Here is a 17,342-nt window from a genome sequence, read left to right on the forward strand (position 1 = left end):
AAATAACACAAGCGCCAATCCCCACACAACCCGGGGCGCTTACTGGCCGCTTTGTTTATTAATTGAATAAATAAAATAACACAAGCGCTAATCACAACACAACCCGGGGCGCTTACTGGCCGCTTTGTTTATTAATTGAATAAATAAAATAACACAAGCGCCAATCCCCACACAACCCGGGGCGCTTACTGGCCGCTTTGTTTATTAATCAAATAAATAAAATAACACAAGCGCCGATCCCCGCAAAACCCGGGGCGCTTACTGGCCATGGATTCCATCGGTGTACTCACATGTGCATATATATATATATATATACACACATCGCTTTTAACTTAAACGTTGTAGCCATGGGATTATATAGTGACTTGCTTTTGACGATTTCAGAGTCAGTTCGCCTCGCGGTCCAGCCAAGCGCGGATCGTTTAACCGTCGCGTATAAGTACTCTTTTATACGTACTCTCCGCTCTTCGATCGTTACATCTGTGTATACACTTACCTTGCCGATTTTTCATTCAAATCAGTCGTCGGCTTCAAGTGAGCTTCCGAACCTTTTTTTTCCTGGGTACATACTTGATCAATCTTGTTTGCCTCGCGGAAAACGATAATTCGCTTTTTCCATTGCGAGCCTTCAAAATATAAATTATTGATCTCTCAATTTTCAAAACCGATATTTTAAACCGATATTTTAAACCGATAAACGATACAACTTTCTTTTCTCCGCTTTTTGAAAAGGTCTACAGCTAGCAAAATGAAGCTAATGCAGACTACAGTTCTGCTGGTCGCGCTGTGTGCCACTTCGGCGGTGGCGATGCTGCCCATAGGCAAGCAACGTATTTTACGGCTCGAAGGTACTCAGTGGAGGTAAGTGCCCTTGTTGTTGTTTTTATTTTCCCCAACACTATACATTCAACTATTGAGTAAATAAGGAAATTAATTTTTTTTCACGAAAATTCAGCTATTGAAACTCGTGCGATTGAAATCTTCGCTCAAACGATAATTGATATAGATCGGTTAAATAATTACTTATTTTTCGCGGTTATTATTTTTGATGTTCTGTTGATGCGCAAAAGACCCAACCAATCGGGTGCTCGAGGTAATTGTCCATCATTTTAATTATTACGCAATAATAGGTGTGCACTGTATATATAAGCAAGTGGAGCGAAGAATTTTTATGATACCCCTTATTCAATCGCGTATGTTGACGATGGAACGAGCCGGAAGCAGGAATCACCAGGAGAAAAAATTAAAAACACACAAATTGATTTACAAAGGAAACATATTCATTTGTTTAGTACAAAGCCTTGCAGGCGCCATACGCACCTTATTCGCTCGCAGCCCGAGAACATCTGCCGCTCGCCACAGCGAGCGAGCGTCGCGCCCCTTGCGCCGCCGCGCTCGTTCCTCCCCTCCGTTCTACCGCAGTTCCATACCCCGCATTTCGCCTGTTTCACGCGAGCTTCGACGTTAGGGCACTGTACGTCGATAGTGAAGGAGCAAACCGCCAAATTCAAAAACTGTACCAATTGATATCAAAGGAAACATCACGGCTTAATTCTTCGTGTCATCGAGACTACTTTTCAGCCTGAACGGCCCCAGACCTGCATCTGTGCACGCTAGTTTCGACCTTCAGTACAACCGGAACTTCTCGCTCCTATCGAGGTCTGTGATAACAAACGGTGGCTTGACGGCCGCGAGCTTCTCGCGCCTAAACAAGTCGCCTCGATGACTCCACAAAGAAGGCAAATCGACACCCCCGTCGTATATTCACTGTTTGCTCCTCCCCACCCGACCGCATTCAATCATTGCATCATACGTTAGCCAAATTACATGTGTTTTATCTCTGAGGTACACAGTAACGTTGCCCCTTCAAACTCGCAACCTTTAAATGCCTATTTTCGTCTGTTACAGCGTACTTGGCAGAGTAAGTCTCAAAGTTACAGGAAACGATTATTCGCCGCGTATGCGAACAAAGACTGGAGGTTTTTCTTACACGTAGCAATTCAGAAATACTAGTGGGAGAAGCTTTAAATCGATTTTATCATTATACCTTGTGTTTTTCCGGCAACTCTGAATTTTATTTTATTTTATTTTTTACATCTGTTCATTGGAACAGTCGTTAAAAAATTTTCTTTGATGTATACTATAGCATTAACTGATGAAATAAAAACAATCTTACGAGTAAAGTGTATCCCTATACGCGTAGAAGAGCGAAGATAATATTTAAAGATCGAAAATAAAATAAAAAAACCCGCAAGCCGATTCGTTTTTGAGATATTTCAACGACGAAGTAATATTATTTGTATAAATATATGAGCCTCTGACGTATTATCATTCTATGGCGAAGGTCAACTGGTTTCAAACTATACTTGTGTACACCCATACAAGGTTCATTTTTTGCACGTGGAGGTATACATTTGATACAGGTTTTTACTCGATGACTTAAATTTATTTATGAAGTGCACCTTTGTTATACCTCCGATTTATTTATCAACCTTGAATCAATGAGAAACAATTTTCCAAGACTTGGGACACACTAAGTATTTCGTTGCGCTAATCCCGGAAAAAGGGGAATTTTTTTTCGAGGATCATAGAAATGGTTTGAAATCTCTTGGCCGGTTATAAGGAAAAAATATTTTTCTCTTAAAATAAATTTAAAAAATTGTTGCTATTTTAAAATTAGAAAATGCGGTAATTACGCAGAAGTGGTGCTCCACCCCAATTTGAATCTTTAAATTTTTTTATGGTTTCGAGCCATTTTCTAATAATTATAAGGTGGGGAAAGACGTTTTTTACCATTTTTTACCATTTTTACGAAAGTGAAATTTTTTTCTGTAATTGAAGCGAAATATGTCGTGGGTTGGGAACAAAAATTGCAAAGAAAAAAAAATGAACATACATGGTTTTCAACAAACACACAGCAACCAGTTGTGATAGCCACACATGCGGCCAGCACGCCAGGTGTACGATGAGCGAGGGCCGGCCGGTTTGTTCGTGTTTGAATCTGTACGATGGCGATCCTCTTACGAGGTGCGAGCGTGTCGAATGCATCAGTAAGTATTTATTATTATTATAATCATCATCATCATCATCAGCCACAATGTCAGTTTTTACGTTTCGTATACCTGCAACATACTTAATTGGCAATGCCTAATCTATCATCGAGCACTTACGTCACCATAAAAAGGTGTGCGCGTGTATATATATTTACGGAAATATAGTACATACAAGTGGAGTATCAAGCTCACTTGTATATACCATAATTGAATGGCAAACGATTATATTATTACGCACGGCGAACGCGCAAGGTCACGTAGCCCCTTTTTTTGGTTCCTCATCGAGCCTTATTTCGTAATCTTTTCATCACACATTTCTGGATCGCGTTATTGACTAGTTCTCACAATTTATTTTATTTTTTTTATCTTCTTCTATTACGATTCGAACAACTACTATACCGATTAACTCGTTTCTTTTCTGAAAATAAAATAAATGCGAGTTAAAAAGAAAAATAGTGCAATTCAATAAAGGGTGTGCATGGTCACTTTGATCAACAATCATTAACCGAGCGCGTATATGTTTTTTAAATTACCAATACTAAAATATAATTTAAAAATTTTTAACGGGAATCAATGGGGATTAAAAATCCTGCAAATAAAAGAAATAATATATCTGTTTTGTCCCCGGAATTGCAGTAAACGAGGATTGCATTGGAAGCCGCACCTGCAGTGGGAACCGATGCATCGATCCGTGTACCTACGCCTGCGGCACAAACGCGCTCTGCCAGACGGTCAACCACATACCGGTGTGCAACTGTCCTCCAGGTCACACGGGCAATCCTCTGCACAATTGCGTCTACGACCCTGGCAAGTACATTTTTTCTTTTTTTTTTCTTTTTTTCTCAATGTTATGAACAACTACATACATTTACTCCCTGGCGTAAAAGTAAATTTCATGATAATATCCCAAACAGAGGCGCCGTGCAAGAGCCCAAATCCTTGTGGGGCCAACACCAAGTGCGAAGTCAAGAACGGCGTGGCGGTGTGCTCTTGTTTGTCGGGATACCGAGGGCGTCCTCTCGAAGGCTGCCGTCACGAGTGCGAGTCCGACTTTGACTGTCCCCAGCACCAGCACTGCTCGAAGGACTTTCGCTGCGAGAGCCCGTGCGCCTCCGTATGCGCCGAGAGCGCCGAGTGCAACGTCATCAACCACCGAGCCAACTGCGCCTGTCCCAAGGTCATCATCATCATACACATCTTTTAAACCACATATACATTACATACGTAAAATACATAACCATTGAAATTTTTTTTCTCATTCTTGCAGAATTGGCTGGGTAACCCGCTCATATCCTGCCAGCCCGAGTGCACCCAGCACTCCGACTGTCCTGCCGGCAAGCCTGCCTGCCTCTATCAGAAATGCGTCGATCCTTGCGAGGGCACCTGCGGCACCAACGCCAATTGCGAGCTCCGCGACGTAACGCCCGTCTGCAGTTGTCCCAAGGACAAAACTGGCGACCCCTTCGTTTTCTGTCGGCCCTTCACCGATTGTATAATATATACATACATACGTGTATTAAATTAATATTAGCGCGTACATTATGCAAAATGCCCCCGATAACAACAATAACTCTTTGGGGCTACAATGTTCATTGACTTGCAGAGGACCTGTGCAGCGGGAATCCGTGCGGTGCCAACGCCGAGTGCCGACCGGGCCATGACAACACGGGTAAGAAGCGCCCGGTGTGCAGGTGTCCCCACGGCTATGTTGGAAACGCGCTAATCAGGTACACGTGTGTATATATATTGCATTGTATGCAATTTGATCTGATTTAAGTGAAGTATGACATATTATGTTATCAGTTGTAAGAGGGGCGAGTGCTTGTCCAACAACGAGTGCCCGGACAATCAGGCGTGCATCAACTTTGCCTGTCAGAACCCGTGCACGGGCCATGAGTGCGGTTTAAATGCCAATTGTACACCTAGAAGACACATTGCAGTGTGCCAGTAAGTATTATTAATCATACTAAAAGAAATACACGCCAAGTATCAAGGAGGTATAAAAAAAATACATTAAGAGTGATAAAATTTATGTAAATTATTCAATACGTGGGTATCGATGAATTGATAAAACAAAAAATTATCACTTACTTTTCAGGTGCGCCGAGGGTTACCGAGGGGACGCACTCTTCTCCTGCAATCCCATCGAGGGTGGCCGTGCAGCCAACTACTACGGTCGCTACGCGCGCTACTGATTCTTATTTTTATTCCGAGCAACTGTTTTTTTTTTTTTTTTTTTTTTTTTTTAATTTGGATATTAGGGTAGTTCCCACTATCTACTTATGTTGTACATAAATAACGTGTTCGATCCCTCCCTGTTTTCCACCTGTTGCAGTATTTTTAAGTTATTTCTCTCAGCTTATGGAGGTAATTGACCTTGTTTTTGTATACAACCGCTTTTATAACTATTCTCATTGTTTGATATATACATATACACACGTATGTATTGAGCGTTTTACATTTGTGCCATTCTAGTCGAAATGTCGAATCGACGATTAAACGTTATTTATTTTGTACGCCAACTGATATGTATAACGAATTTGCCTAATTTATCACATAAATTGTAGATGAAAAATGAAACGATAAGTACGAGAAATTTTAATACAATAGCTATTGTTTTATTTTCTTGTGACTGTCTATTTATATTACATGGGATGACTATTTCGGATTTCATAGACTTCATGTTCAAAAAAACAACGAAAGAGACAAAAGAATCTGTAGTATATGCCTTTTTTGATAAAATTGTATGGTAAATTTCTACATGAACTAATTGATAAGATCTGAAATGCTGACGTTATTTTTATTTTCTTATACCGAATTTGAAAAGTAGCGTTCAAGGGATGCTTAATTCCAATAATACTAAATATCGTATTTTGTGGCCTGAAAAAAGTAAAGTACTGGTATTATCAGTGGCTTTGAATGTTGAGTGTCAAAAAAATTTATTTAACATGTGACGACAATTGATTGATATGTATTAAATTCCATGATCTTAACATGTTTTGTTTGCTTGATATGATCTATGAGGTATGTATGAAAGGGAATTTAGGACTTGCTTAAAAATTACTAGACTCAAACCTTTATAAAACTATGATGATGTATTAATCAATTATTTACAAAAGTATATTACAATCTGCTTTCTCGTTTGGAAAAAAATAAAAAAAAAAACGAAAAACGGCAAAATATCAACAGATTAAATGAAAAACATTTAATTGACACATCATTGTTCTTTGTTTTTCGCTTTTTTAGGCATTATAAAACAGCTTCGCGGTTGAATTTTGGCCCAAAGTTTTTTTACATTGCCAGTATCAACTACCTCCAAGATACTCGTTGTTTCAACCCCATCGATGCGAATGGGCGTTAGAAATCTGTAAAATTCATATGAATTTTACACATCGAACATTCTTTTTTTTTACTTGAAGGAACTTACTTCTGTAATCCAATCGGATGTGCAAATTTGAAAGTGGTCGTTTGACAAACATCTGAAAATAAAAGTTTCATTTTCTCAAAATTCGATTCTTATTCACTTTGAATGTTGCGGTAAATATATCTTTTTTGATCACAAACCTTCAGAGATAACCGGAACATCTTCAACTGTTTCGGGTAACGAAAATCTATAGTCTTTACTTTCAGTATGCTCGAGTTGATCACGTACTTTCTTAGCTTCATTACCAGTAACAGAAAAAGCATATTTTCTCTTTCTTGTTTGTTTCATGGATATTGGCTCTTCGGGGATGACTTCCTTGATGATCGTTTTAGTGAGTAAACTGCGTATTACACGCTTACCTTCAGGCACACTCACGATTGAATCGACGCTAGTCGCTCTGCGACCTCGACCTGTCGTATTCCTTTTTTCCGCTTTACTCTTTGACTTTACAGTTCTTGTGTCAATTAAAATTTTTTCGATGTCTCCCGGTTCTGACTGGACAGAGCACTTACGCCTGCGAATCGTGGGCTCTGAACTGGAAGGTCTCGTAGTCTGGATTGCTCGTATAATTTCTGCCCTGGCTGGTGGGTTACTCAAGTTGATGATATTGTTACTGGTTTCCTTTGCCAGTGACGAGGCTCGCGTCTTCCTCAAACATCGTTTATTATCTTCTTTCGCTGTGGGTGTAGCCTGATCATTTTCCTGGACTACCGCACCTGCTCTTTTTTTTCTAGTGGTGGTTGATTGTTGTTCATTTTTCGATACGGTCCTGGCTCTGGTTGGTCTTATTTTTGACAATCCTTTTTTATCATTGTCTACGGACTCAGCTATTCTACTTTGAGTGTGAGACATTGGCAGATCATCGTTGGCAGGTACCGATTCAGTAGATGTGATTTGTTCGTCATCCTTGGATATCCATCCGGCCTTTGAGCGTTTGTCAGCAACTATCGAAGTATTTTTTTTAAATTTAGATGCTCTCGACGACCGCACTGTAAATACTTGTTGTTCTTCAGCCATTTCGTCAGTTTTCAAATCAACATTTTCCTTAGCAACAGATGCAGCTCTAGTTTTCCTAGTGGGTTTCACTGTAGGGGCTACATCCTTGGTAGAAGATCCAGCTCTCCTCGTGCGTATTGTTGTAGTTGATTTTGATGACTCTGATAATTCAATTACTTTTTTGGGTCGTCCTCGAGTTCGTTTTGTAAGAGTGGATTTGCTAAAATACTCTTCCTTACAATCATCCGTCGGCTCCATAAGTGGGTTGTTTGGTAAAGTCAACATGTTGCTATCTTCCTCAGGTTCTTCAACATCAGACGATGATGAGACTTTTTCGATGAATATGTTTGGAACATCGGATGTTTTTTTTACATGTTCCGATATTTTTTCCATTTCCTCTGGCAATGGCGTACTTTGGTTTATTCGGTCTGTAAATATTGAAGGCATTATAAAATAGGTTTGAGGTTGCCGTGAAGTTGTTCCCACGGGGTTTTCTACATTACCAGTATGATCTAGTTCCAAGACACTCATTATCTCATCCCCATCGAAGCGAATTGGCGTTAGAAATCTGAAAAATTCATACAAATTTAATACATTGAAATTTTTTTTTTTACTTGAAGGAACTTACTTTTGTAATCCAATTGGATGTGCAAATTTGAAAGTGGTCGTTTGACAAACATCTGGAAATAAAATTTGCGTTCATTCTCTCAAAATTCGATTTTTAGTTACTTAAGCTAGTTGTTTCCTAAATCAAAAGTATTTAAAAAGGTACGAAATTTTCAGCAAAACTAATCTAAGCGTCGAGAAATATGTTTAAAAAATTTGAGACCGATTAACCACGTCGTTATTATAATATTCTCGTCAAAAAATCACTCTTTTAATATTAGAGCAATGGTACAAACACTACATAGTCTCATTATTTAAAAAATTGTAACTTACCGCCTATTTATAAATAATTGAAAAACTACTGAAAACTATCTTAGGCAGTAAAGAAACACATACATTTTTTTGAGATTTTTTTACAACATAGTTTTAAAGTAATAGTAATCAAAATAGTGCTCTTCGTTTGATTTTGGAAGATACACTGTAAAAAAAGTCTTGTGTATATGTACCACATTGTTCATAAAATTACAGTCGTAATAGTCAAAATACCAACTAAAGAGTAGTAGATACCAACCATTGCAATTGTACTACGTTGTACGTAGGTCTTTTTATTCCCAACGCCCGTCATAGTAACTTTACTAAGTTCATCATAATAAATTTACTACTTGTATTGTTCAGTTTTATAAATCTCGTAGTAACATTACCATGTTGACTGTAAAGTTTATGTAGGATTTTATATTTACGAAACGATTATTTACAACTTCAATACAGAAAATAAACATGCATAAATTGTTTCTTTATATTCGTCTTAAACTTCATTAATAGAAATAACAGTCGTGTTCACACTATTTGTTGTTTGAGTATTAAGTATCTTGCAAAAGTAAAATACTCCATCATGGCAGGCATTATAATTACTGTAGTAAATTTACTATTCTTATTGTAAATATATCAAGTCCAGAGTAGGTCTTTTTATTTTCAATGTCCGTCGCAGTATTTATAATATTGATAGTTTTTACAGTAAAACCAAGAGTATCACGTAAGGAGCAACACCACATTGTCACATGAGCACAAGTTACAAATAGGTAGATGCATATGTTTATGTACCTACGTACGGAGAGGTATTCACATTTCTCTCTGATATTTTAAATTCGTCATGTTAACCCATAAGTGCCGCATTTAGCATATCTTAGTAAAACTAAAACCTGACACTATTTTGAAGTTTAGAATTAAGTGGTGCCAGGGAAATCGTAATCACAATCGTGCCAAGCAGACGACATGCAGAAAATAAACAATCAGTAAATTTACACCGAAGAAGCAATATTTTTATTGCAGTGTACCGAATACGGAATTGCTCGTATACATGTTTCACATTATGTTTAGCTTTTTCCCCCCATTTTGGTGCTATGTCAGTGGAAATTGCATTATCAATCGATAACTTCTCGTGCCTATGTTGGTAAAGATGTCATAAGAAATTTTTCTTATTGTTTGCTTTCATTTTAATAACCTCTAAATGTACTTTGTTGAATATACAAGTTCACCTATTACATATACTTACACTTGCTCAGCCTTACAACTACATGTACAATCCAATCGTTTATCATTTTTCCTCTGAGTTATGGCGATATCAAGTTCATAGGGGGTAACGAACAAGCCTCCCATATCAATAAAACCAATTAAATAAGTCATGTGTATTATTTTACCGAGCTACATTTAAACTGATACCTGTCATGTTTTAGATCTACCAAAAATGCGCTAGATGCGTCATTTGTGGGTTAACATAACGCAAACAAATACGGGATGATAGTTGAACATAACCTTATTATTGTATATTTATACATACGATTAACCTATACATTGGGAAACAACTACCTCAAATGTTACGGTAAATATGTCTTTTTTGATCACAAACCTTCAGAGATAACCGGAACATCTTCAACTGTTTCGGGTAACGAAAACTTATAGTCTTCACTTTCAGTATGCTCGAGTTGATCATGTACTTTCTTAGCTACCAAATGTTTTTTTGGGGTATCTGCTTCATCGTTCACATTATCCTTTAATTAATTTATAAGTTAATTTATTAAATCATTTTATATACATATGCGGCCTTATAAATCCTTTTACATATTTTTGACCTTATACATTTAGCTCACCTCAGTAAAATCGTAACTAGGCGCACGAGACTTGCACTGAATTCTGAGGATTGATTGCGGCGTTTGAGTATCCAAGTTGTTTATTTTTTCATTCTCTTTCCGTTGCACAAGTGGTGTGCTACATATTTTAGTCATGCTAAGCCTACAGTCAGATGATCCCGATTGATCCAAATCTAAAACAAGCAATTGAACGAATACATTAAAATTATAATAAAACGAGGTTCACAAATATATATATATATATATATATATATATATATATATTTAATGGTCATTTTGAGGAAGTTTTTTCGATAATTTGGTCACTTTGAGGAAAAAAGTGGCACTTTGGGGAGTTCCCCAATCGTCCATCAGGGAACTGGTCAGTTTGGAGACTTCCCCAAACTGCCAAGTGGCATTTTGGGGAACTAAATGTCGCATGTCTTTTAGAAATTATAACGTTATTTAAATAAAGTGCTTGCTACGTACAGTATTATTTTTATAATATTCTACTACAAAGACTGTTAATTATAAATAACAGCAAAACCAATTATTAAGGGAAATACACTTCACAATAACACTACCTCTGTGCCCTAAAATTGTATTATAAAAAGGGAACAAGACTTAAACCATAAAAATTTAATCTGAAATGTTGATTGATCGTCTGATAATTGACAGTCAGTTGCATTTTTCATTTAGCCAGAGCGGAAAAAATATCTGAAGTTTTATTTTAGTACTTATAAGAAATAAAAATAAAGGCGAAATCCATACAAACTGGGAATTTTAATATAAATCATCATTGTTAGTTTTTAGATAATATGTAATTTGTTTCAACTAATTGCAAGGCTGAACTAAAAGAACGCTTGCAATATGTAGTTGATGTTAGCTTTAATACGACAGATGTGATGTTAGAATTTTGTTGGGACTGCGTCCAGTTGGACTATTGAAGGGCTGAATGCAATAACATGCTTAGCGCTCGAAACGGAATATAAGTTTACGACGTAGGGGACGATTTTCCAAAGTCTATGAATCGGTGAAAAAACATACTAGCTATTAAAAAATGATAATCTACATCTTTTTTGTACTTACAACTTTTAGAAATAAGTCATACTTTTTGAGATAAAAAAATAAAAACCTGTTTTTTTGAACACCTAGATTTAATATTTTTTTTAAACATAAATCGCCGTATCTCAGTTATTAACGATCGAAACCATTCGAAATTCGGCATGGATACGTAGAATACTTTAGCGCTTCGGATTAAATGATGAGACTTTGGGAAACTAATCATCATTAATAAATATTTGATAAAAAATAGGCAGTGCAATATACATACCTAACTTGCAAACTTCAACGAAAAAAAGTGTGTGGGGAAGTTTCAGCTTGGCAAAACTTCCAGCGACCAAGTTATTTGTTTAGGTTAAAAGAAGTTTTGTACAAATTTTCAGATCAATCCGTTCGCAATTAGTCAGGACCCAGTCATTTTAGTATAAACTGAGGAAGCTGGTTGGTATGTTGAACGTGTGTTCAATATCAGGTTAGGGTGCGTGGCAGCTGGGGCAGAATTCATATAGTGAATATAGATATACTTTTGTGAGAAATTTTACATTTTCGTGAGATAATTTACAAGTACACTAAAAAAGAATTTTCATCAAACCATACTTCATTCTTGATTTTCAAGTCCATTTATTGAATATGTGCTTTTTTATATAGAGCGCGAGACTTTTGAGGTTACCTATAAGTAATTTTGAATTTGAAACAAAATTTGTAAAAGCACGTAGTGGTAATTTTGAGTACACGTGCACAAGAGACGAAAAACAGATTAAGTAAGAGAAGGTAAAACCGGCCAACGCTATAGCTTTTTTTTACGTTTTACAGCCATTTTTTGAGAACTATGCCCTATAGGCACTGCAATGCTGTATTACTATGCATATGTGAGCATTTAAGAGCACGGACCTCGTAGAAAAGCTTCGCTCAGCGGACGTAACAAAATCCAGCGGCCGTACATTTGTCGCTTTAGGTCTTACTAAGAGGACGGAAACAACAAACTTTACTGTTGGGGCTGACAAAGTAGTAGATTACGCACCTCATGAGCGAGGTGACAAATGTCGCAGATTTTACGTGAATTAACTCCCAAAGCTGAGCCGAGGGCGGTTAACGTAAAATCTAGGACATGTCTTAACCTCCAAACGTGGTGCGTATATTATTTTTTGTACATCTGTGGCCGTAAAATGGTTAATAAAGTTTTTGTATGTACATTGAGCGCTTTATGGCCACACGTAAAAAAATATATATACATAGTGAATATAGATAAACTTTCTTGAGGAATAGGACCGAACGACTGAACGGCCGAACGTAAAAAAAACGTAACCATGTCTAGTAGAACTATTTATCGTATGGAGTTTTACTCCAGGCTATGATCAGGCCCGGCAAGAGTATATGTATATACGTATATTAACAAGCATCCACTGTATAGTGCTTCATAGAGATATGAGGATAGGGTGCGTGACTAAAAAGAGGTAGCGCTAGCGTCAGAGGATTAGAAAAAGAACGCATTTTAATCCACCGTTCTGCCCTTATCTCGTCAACTTACGTGATTGGCTGACCTTCTCTTAACTATCTTGGCATATTGACTTCAACCCGACCAGCCAATCACGTAATGTGATAAGAAAAGGACATCACGGTGGCTTATAATGCGTTCTCTTTTTAACCTTCTGACACTGCAACTTGAAGGCCAGAGCATAGCCATCGCGCACTCTATCCTTACACCTATACGGTACATTACTACAGTAGGTGTTATAGGAAGTATAGATATATATGTAAATAAACGATTGTACTGAATGATAACAAAAAATTGTATACTTTGTTTATCGCTACTCTATTAAACACTTTCAACTGACAAATAATGCTTAATTTTTAGGACCATAGAAGAAAATAATGACAGCATAAATTATTGCAAAACTAAGTTTTTTCATTGGTGCGTCATTATCACTTGCTACAAACTCATAAATACTTTCTTGATCAATCGATCAAAATCCTCTGAAAAATCAGTGTAACTATAGTTTATTTATTTCCCTATAGTTTCACTTGTATTCATCGTAGTATACCATATAAAGCTTTTTTTTCTTCGAAAATTTGCGTTGTATCAGAATTTTTCCTTTCAGTCGTTCAACTTTGAATGAGCAAGAATAAACAAAAAGAATAATAATAGAAGCATGGATGTGTATAAATATCCATGTGTTTGTGCGTATATATGTATTACTTTTCGAAGGTTAAACATCTGTACATATATTTCGACATCAGGGTCTGGCCATGCCCCTTCATGCATTAATTACAATACTGGCCAGGGCCTGGTGTCAAGCTACGGCCCTCTAGTGGTTATTACTTTTCGAATGGTTGATTCAGCTACATATAGGATAAGTTTTGTGAGAATAAGTACATCTATATTCACCCCTTGCACAAACAGCAAATATTAGAACTGCGATACTCAAATTACATGTATTTTAAATGGGATTCGGGTATCAAACTTAGACATATAAGTAAAATAGACTGCTCGTTCTTATGTATGGCACTAAAGCAAAAGTAGAAGAAGACACAACATCGAACGTGGGTGTATGTCTCTCTCGCACATTGCCAAAGGCGAGGTGTGAGAGAGATAGATACCAACATCTCATGTTGTGTCTTCTGCTTGTGCTTCAGCGCCGTACATAAGAACGAGCAGTCTATTTTTCTCATATGTCTATGGTGTGAAAGTTCCACTTTTCGCCGTTTATGGACGGAGCGACTAGTGCAGAACTGGAACCGAGCCAAAAGAGGGTTCAAACAAACCTAATACGTGCCTGTAATCATAGACATATAAAAAATAGACATCTCGTTCTTAAGTACGGCGCTGAAGCACAAGTAGAAAAAGGCACAACATTGAACGTGTATATCTGTCACTCTTGCACGTTGCCTACAGTGAGGAGGTAGCATCAGCTGGCCTTAGTTTACTGACCCATATCATTGGTAACGTGCGAGAGAGACAGATATACACGTTTGATGGTGTTTCTCTTTCTACTTATGCTTCAGCGCCGTACATAAGAACGAGCAGTCTTTTTCTTTATATGTCTATGCCTGTAATCTTGTGTTTTGTACTTTCTGTAACGTGAACAAGCACTTACATAAATATTACTCACCCTGCTGATCTATAATATTTTCACGCTATCGTGATTATTACTCTTTCGTTATTGTCTTTTGATCTGGGATGGTCTCTGGCATCCCTCGTTGTACCTTAACCAAATTATTTTCACGCTTTGATAACAGTTATTTATGCCTTTGACCCATAAATATTTTTTGCCTATTTTTTAAATCTACATGGTAATATGCATCTTTATTACCTCATGCATTAGGTGAGCTGCAAGCACTACTTAATTTGTTAAGTTTTCATACCACGAGTGAGCTCCAGAAGCAGGTGAGGATATTTTTTGCTAACTCTACGAATTTTGTGCAAAATTTTGTGTTAAATCATAAGTAATTGCAGATTCACTGTCTAGTACGTAACGCACAGATACGTAAATTTCTTAAGTATCTAAAAGCTGTGAAGTTCTTAAAATAAACACCAACTACTTTTAAGTGTACGTGTTGAGAAAATCATATGCCAAAGGATGAATCCATTCAAAAGTAAAGGAAAATGTACTGGTAAGAGTATTGTGAATCAGTTAAACGAATCGCATGAAAAATTAACAACAAGAAATAAAAATGCACATTTAGACTGCATAAAGTTGTCCAAAACACCTAAATAATTTCAAAAAATTGCACTATTTTATATTAATCAGAAGTTTGAGATACTGCCTGTATAAGATGGAGATCGCCACATATTGGCATGCAACTTATACGATATCATAGAGTTGTCCTTGGTTGTTAGTTATAGCACTACCACATTTGTTTAAAAATTATTTCTAATCTAACTTATTTTATTCTGCAACAAAAAAGCTTGATTTTTCTGTTAGAGATGACGTCTTCAGAGATTAAAAAATATGTGCATTAGTTAATTTGATTATAGGGTGCATTTATTTGTATTATCTTTTAGAAACTTTAAATTGATGATTTAATTTTTTTGTTAAAAAAAGTTAACTTCAACTTTCTAAATTTTGCTTTACATATACTTATTACATTGTTTTTAAATTGAACATCTTTTGCGAGTATGAAATAAATTTTTTTGACTCTAATCATATAAAACTTCTTGATTGTTATTATTATTGATTCTTTCCTTTTCTTGGCTTGCAAATAAAACCTATAGAGTATTGAAGTTCCTAGGTTATCATCGTTATTTAGAATAAATGAAAAAAAAAGAAAGTACTATTTAGTCTTCGGTCTTTATCTGACTACACGTTATAACCATCTTATTAGTTTCTCTTTATCCTAATTATAACTACTTAAGCGTAGTTTTTTTGTGCAATCTCACGTAACCAATAAACGCTGACGTCATTATGCAGTTATGTGCACTTTTAAAGGTATTTTTTACGTACATAGGATAAAAACTTTATGGTATTCTTGTTTTAAAGGTGGTCGACTCCAACGTAAAAAAAAAAAAGTTCATAAAATTATAACGTGTCAATCTACACTTCTAGAACGAGAACTTAAAGTTGTTTTAGAAAGATACCATGCAGAAGAAAAGAAATCTGACGATAAAACGGTAATAGAGAAGAAGAGATTAATCAATGGAAAAGATGGAAAAGATGATTATCCAAATCACCCTAGAAAAATAGGTATTGTATACACAATACGTTTTCTACATTATTTTCTAAGACACAGATAAAAGTTTAGATGATTTTGACAAAGCTAGAGTAATCTTAATTAACTTCGATCAAAACTATAATTCATATTTTAGATACATATTTATACTAGAATTATGAAATATTTAATTTTTTTTATTTGTATTTTCATATTTACCAACCCAAAAATTAGCATTGAGTGCACTTAAAGTAATTCATTACATAGTGTTATTTTTTTTTAATTTCACGCTCTATGATTTAAATATTAAATTTTATTAGGACAAAACTAATTTCAAACTATTATATTTCAGTAAAATTATCTGTTGATTCTTTGGATGGTTCTATAATTAGCCACCTACCAAGTTTTTCTAACTTTTCTGATAATAGTAAGTATTTTTAAATTACTTTTGTGCAATTTTTACCCTAAAAATGTGCCACATTTTTTAATCACTCTATTTATGATTTTGCACATACAAATATTTTATTTATTTTTTTTAGTTACTGAAAGCACTGAAGAAGGATTACATTCTTTTTCTCCAAATGGATTTGAAAACATCAACTATGGAGAGAGTAATTCGGATAAATCAATTTTTATCACTGAAAAGCATTTAAGTACACACTCAGCAGAACCTTTAAGGAAGGGTAAAAATTTGTTATATTTTTTTATTTTTATTTTTATGCCTTTTTTACAAAAAATCATAACTTGCTCAGCATTTAAATAAATAATGACTATAATGCGTTTAAGATTATGATCTCTATATTAAGATCATAATCTTTAACGCATTATAGTCATTATTTATTTAAATGTTAAGTCACTTGGTATGATATCATATACCTAAATTTTTAAAAAATAGTAAAATTTAAAAATAATTTTAATAGTTAAAACAATAATAGTTTTAAAAAAGCGTGTCAAAAATAAGATACATTTTAAAATCAAATTTTTTATATGTTTGTAATTGTAGTTATTGTTTTTCTTTTATTAGAATCTGATAATTGGGAAGAAGAAGGCACCTCTGGCTCAGAGTACGTAACAGAACCAGATACTAATTCAGAAAGTTCAGACGATGATGATGACTCTAATTCTGATTCTGACTCTTTGGTAAATTCAATTAAAAAAAGAACTCCAGTCCCTGTCAAATCATCTGATGTTAAGGCTTATTCATCATCTTCAAAAACTGCTGTTGAATCTCCGAATCCTCTAAGTTCGTCACATACTGCTGCTGATTCCTCAGTAGATTCAGGTTTAAATATTTCGGTTAATTTGGAATCAGTTGGTGAGGCTTTGAAAAATAGGAAAACTAGCGTACTGTTGCACAGTCAAGGTGGCTCAAAAAAAAATGCTTGCATGTTCTGCTTGAAAAAAAAAAAAGAATTTCCAGAAACTAAA

At 35.7% G+C, this 17,342-nt stretch overlaps 1 protein-coding gene and 1 pseudogene across 1 annotated transcript; one reads left to right on the forward strand and one right to left on the reverse strand.

Moving 5' to 3' along the window:
- Nucleotides 1-748: 748 nt before the first annotated feature.
- LOC149373128 (uncharacterized) lies at nucleotides 749-5,265 on the forward strand (annotated as a pseudogene).
- Nucleotides 5,266-9,977: 4,712 nt separating this feature from the next.
- LOC149373129 (uncharacterized) lies at nucleotides 9,978-10,646 on the reverse strand. Its single transcript, XM_089597934.1, has 3 exons — nucleotides 10,553-10,646; nucleotides 10,227-10,399; nucleotides 9,978-10,127 (listed from the first exon to the last, which is right to left on the reverse strand). The coding sequence occupies exons 1-3, from the start codon at nucleotides 10,644-10,646 to the stop codon at nucleotides 9,978-9,980; spliced, it is 417 nt and encodes a 138-aa protein (XP_089454060.1).
- Between the last annotated feature and the right edge of the window lie 6,696 nt (nucleotides 10,647-17,342).

Source organism: Copidosoma floridanum, unplaced genomic scaffold (assembly GCF_036245765.1).
Source record: "Copidosoma floridanum isolate Cflo_tuat_1 unplaced genomic scaffold, Cflo_Japanese_pri ptg000040l, whole genome shotgun sequence".
NCBI classification, from domain to species: domain Eukaryota; kingdom Metazoa; phylum Arthropoda; class Insecta; order Hymenoptera; family Encyrtidae; genus Copidosoma; species Copidosoma floridanum.

Bases quoted from the DNA above. Each gene is read 5' to 3' on its own strand.
- LOC149373129 (XM_089597934.1), bottom strand. From the start codon at position 10,646: ATGCGACATTTAGTTCCCCAAAATGCCACTTGGCAGTTTGGGGAAGTC. The intron at 10,400-10,552 runs GTGCCACTTTTT...TGCTTGTTTTAG, and splicing joins CGATTGGGGAACTCCCCAAA to ATTTGGATCAATCGGGATCA. The intron at 10,128-10,226 runs GTGAGCTAAATG...AATTAATTAAAG, and splicing joins CTAGTTACGATTTTACTGAG to GATAATGTGAACGATGAAGC.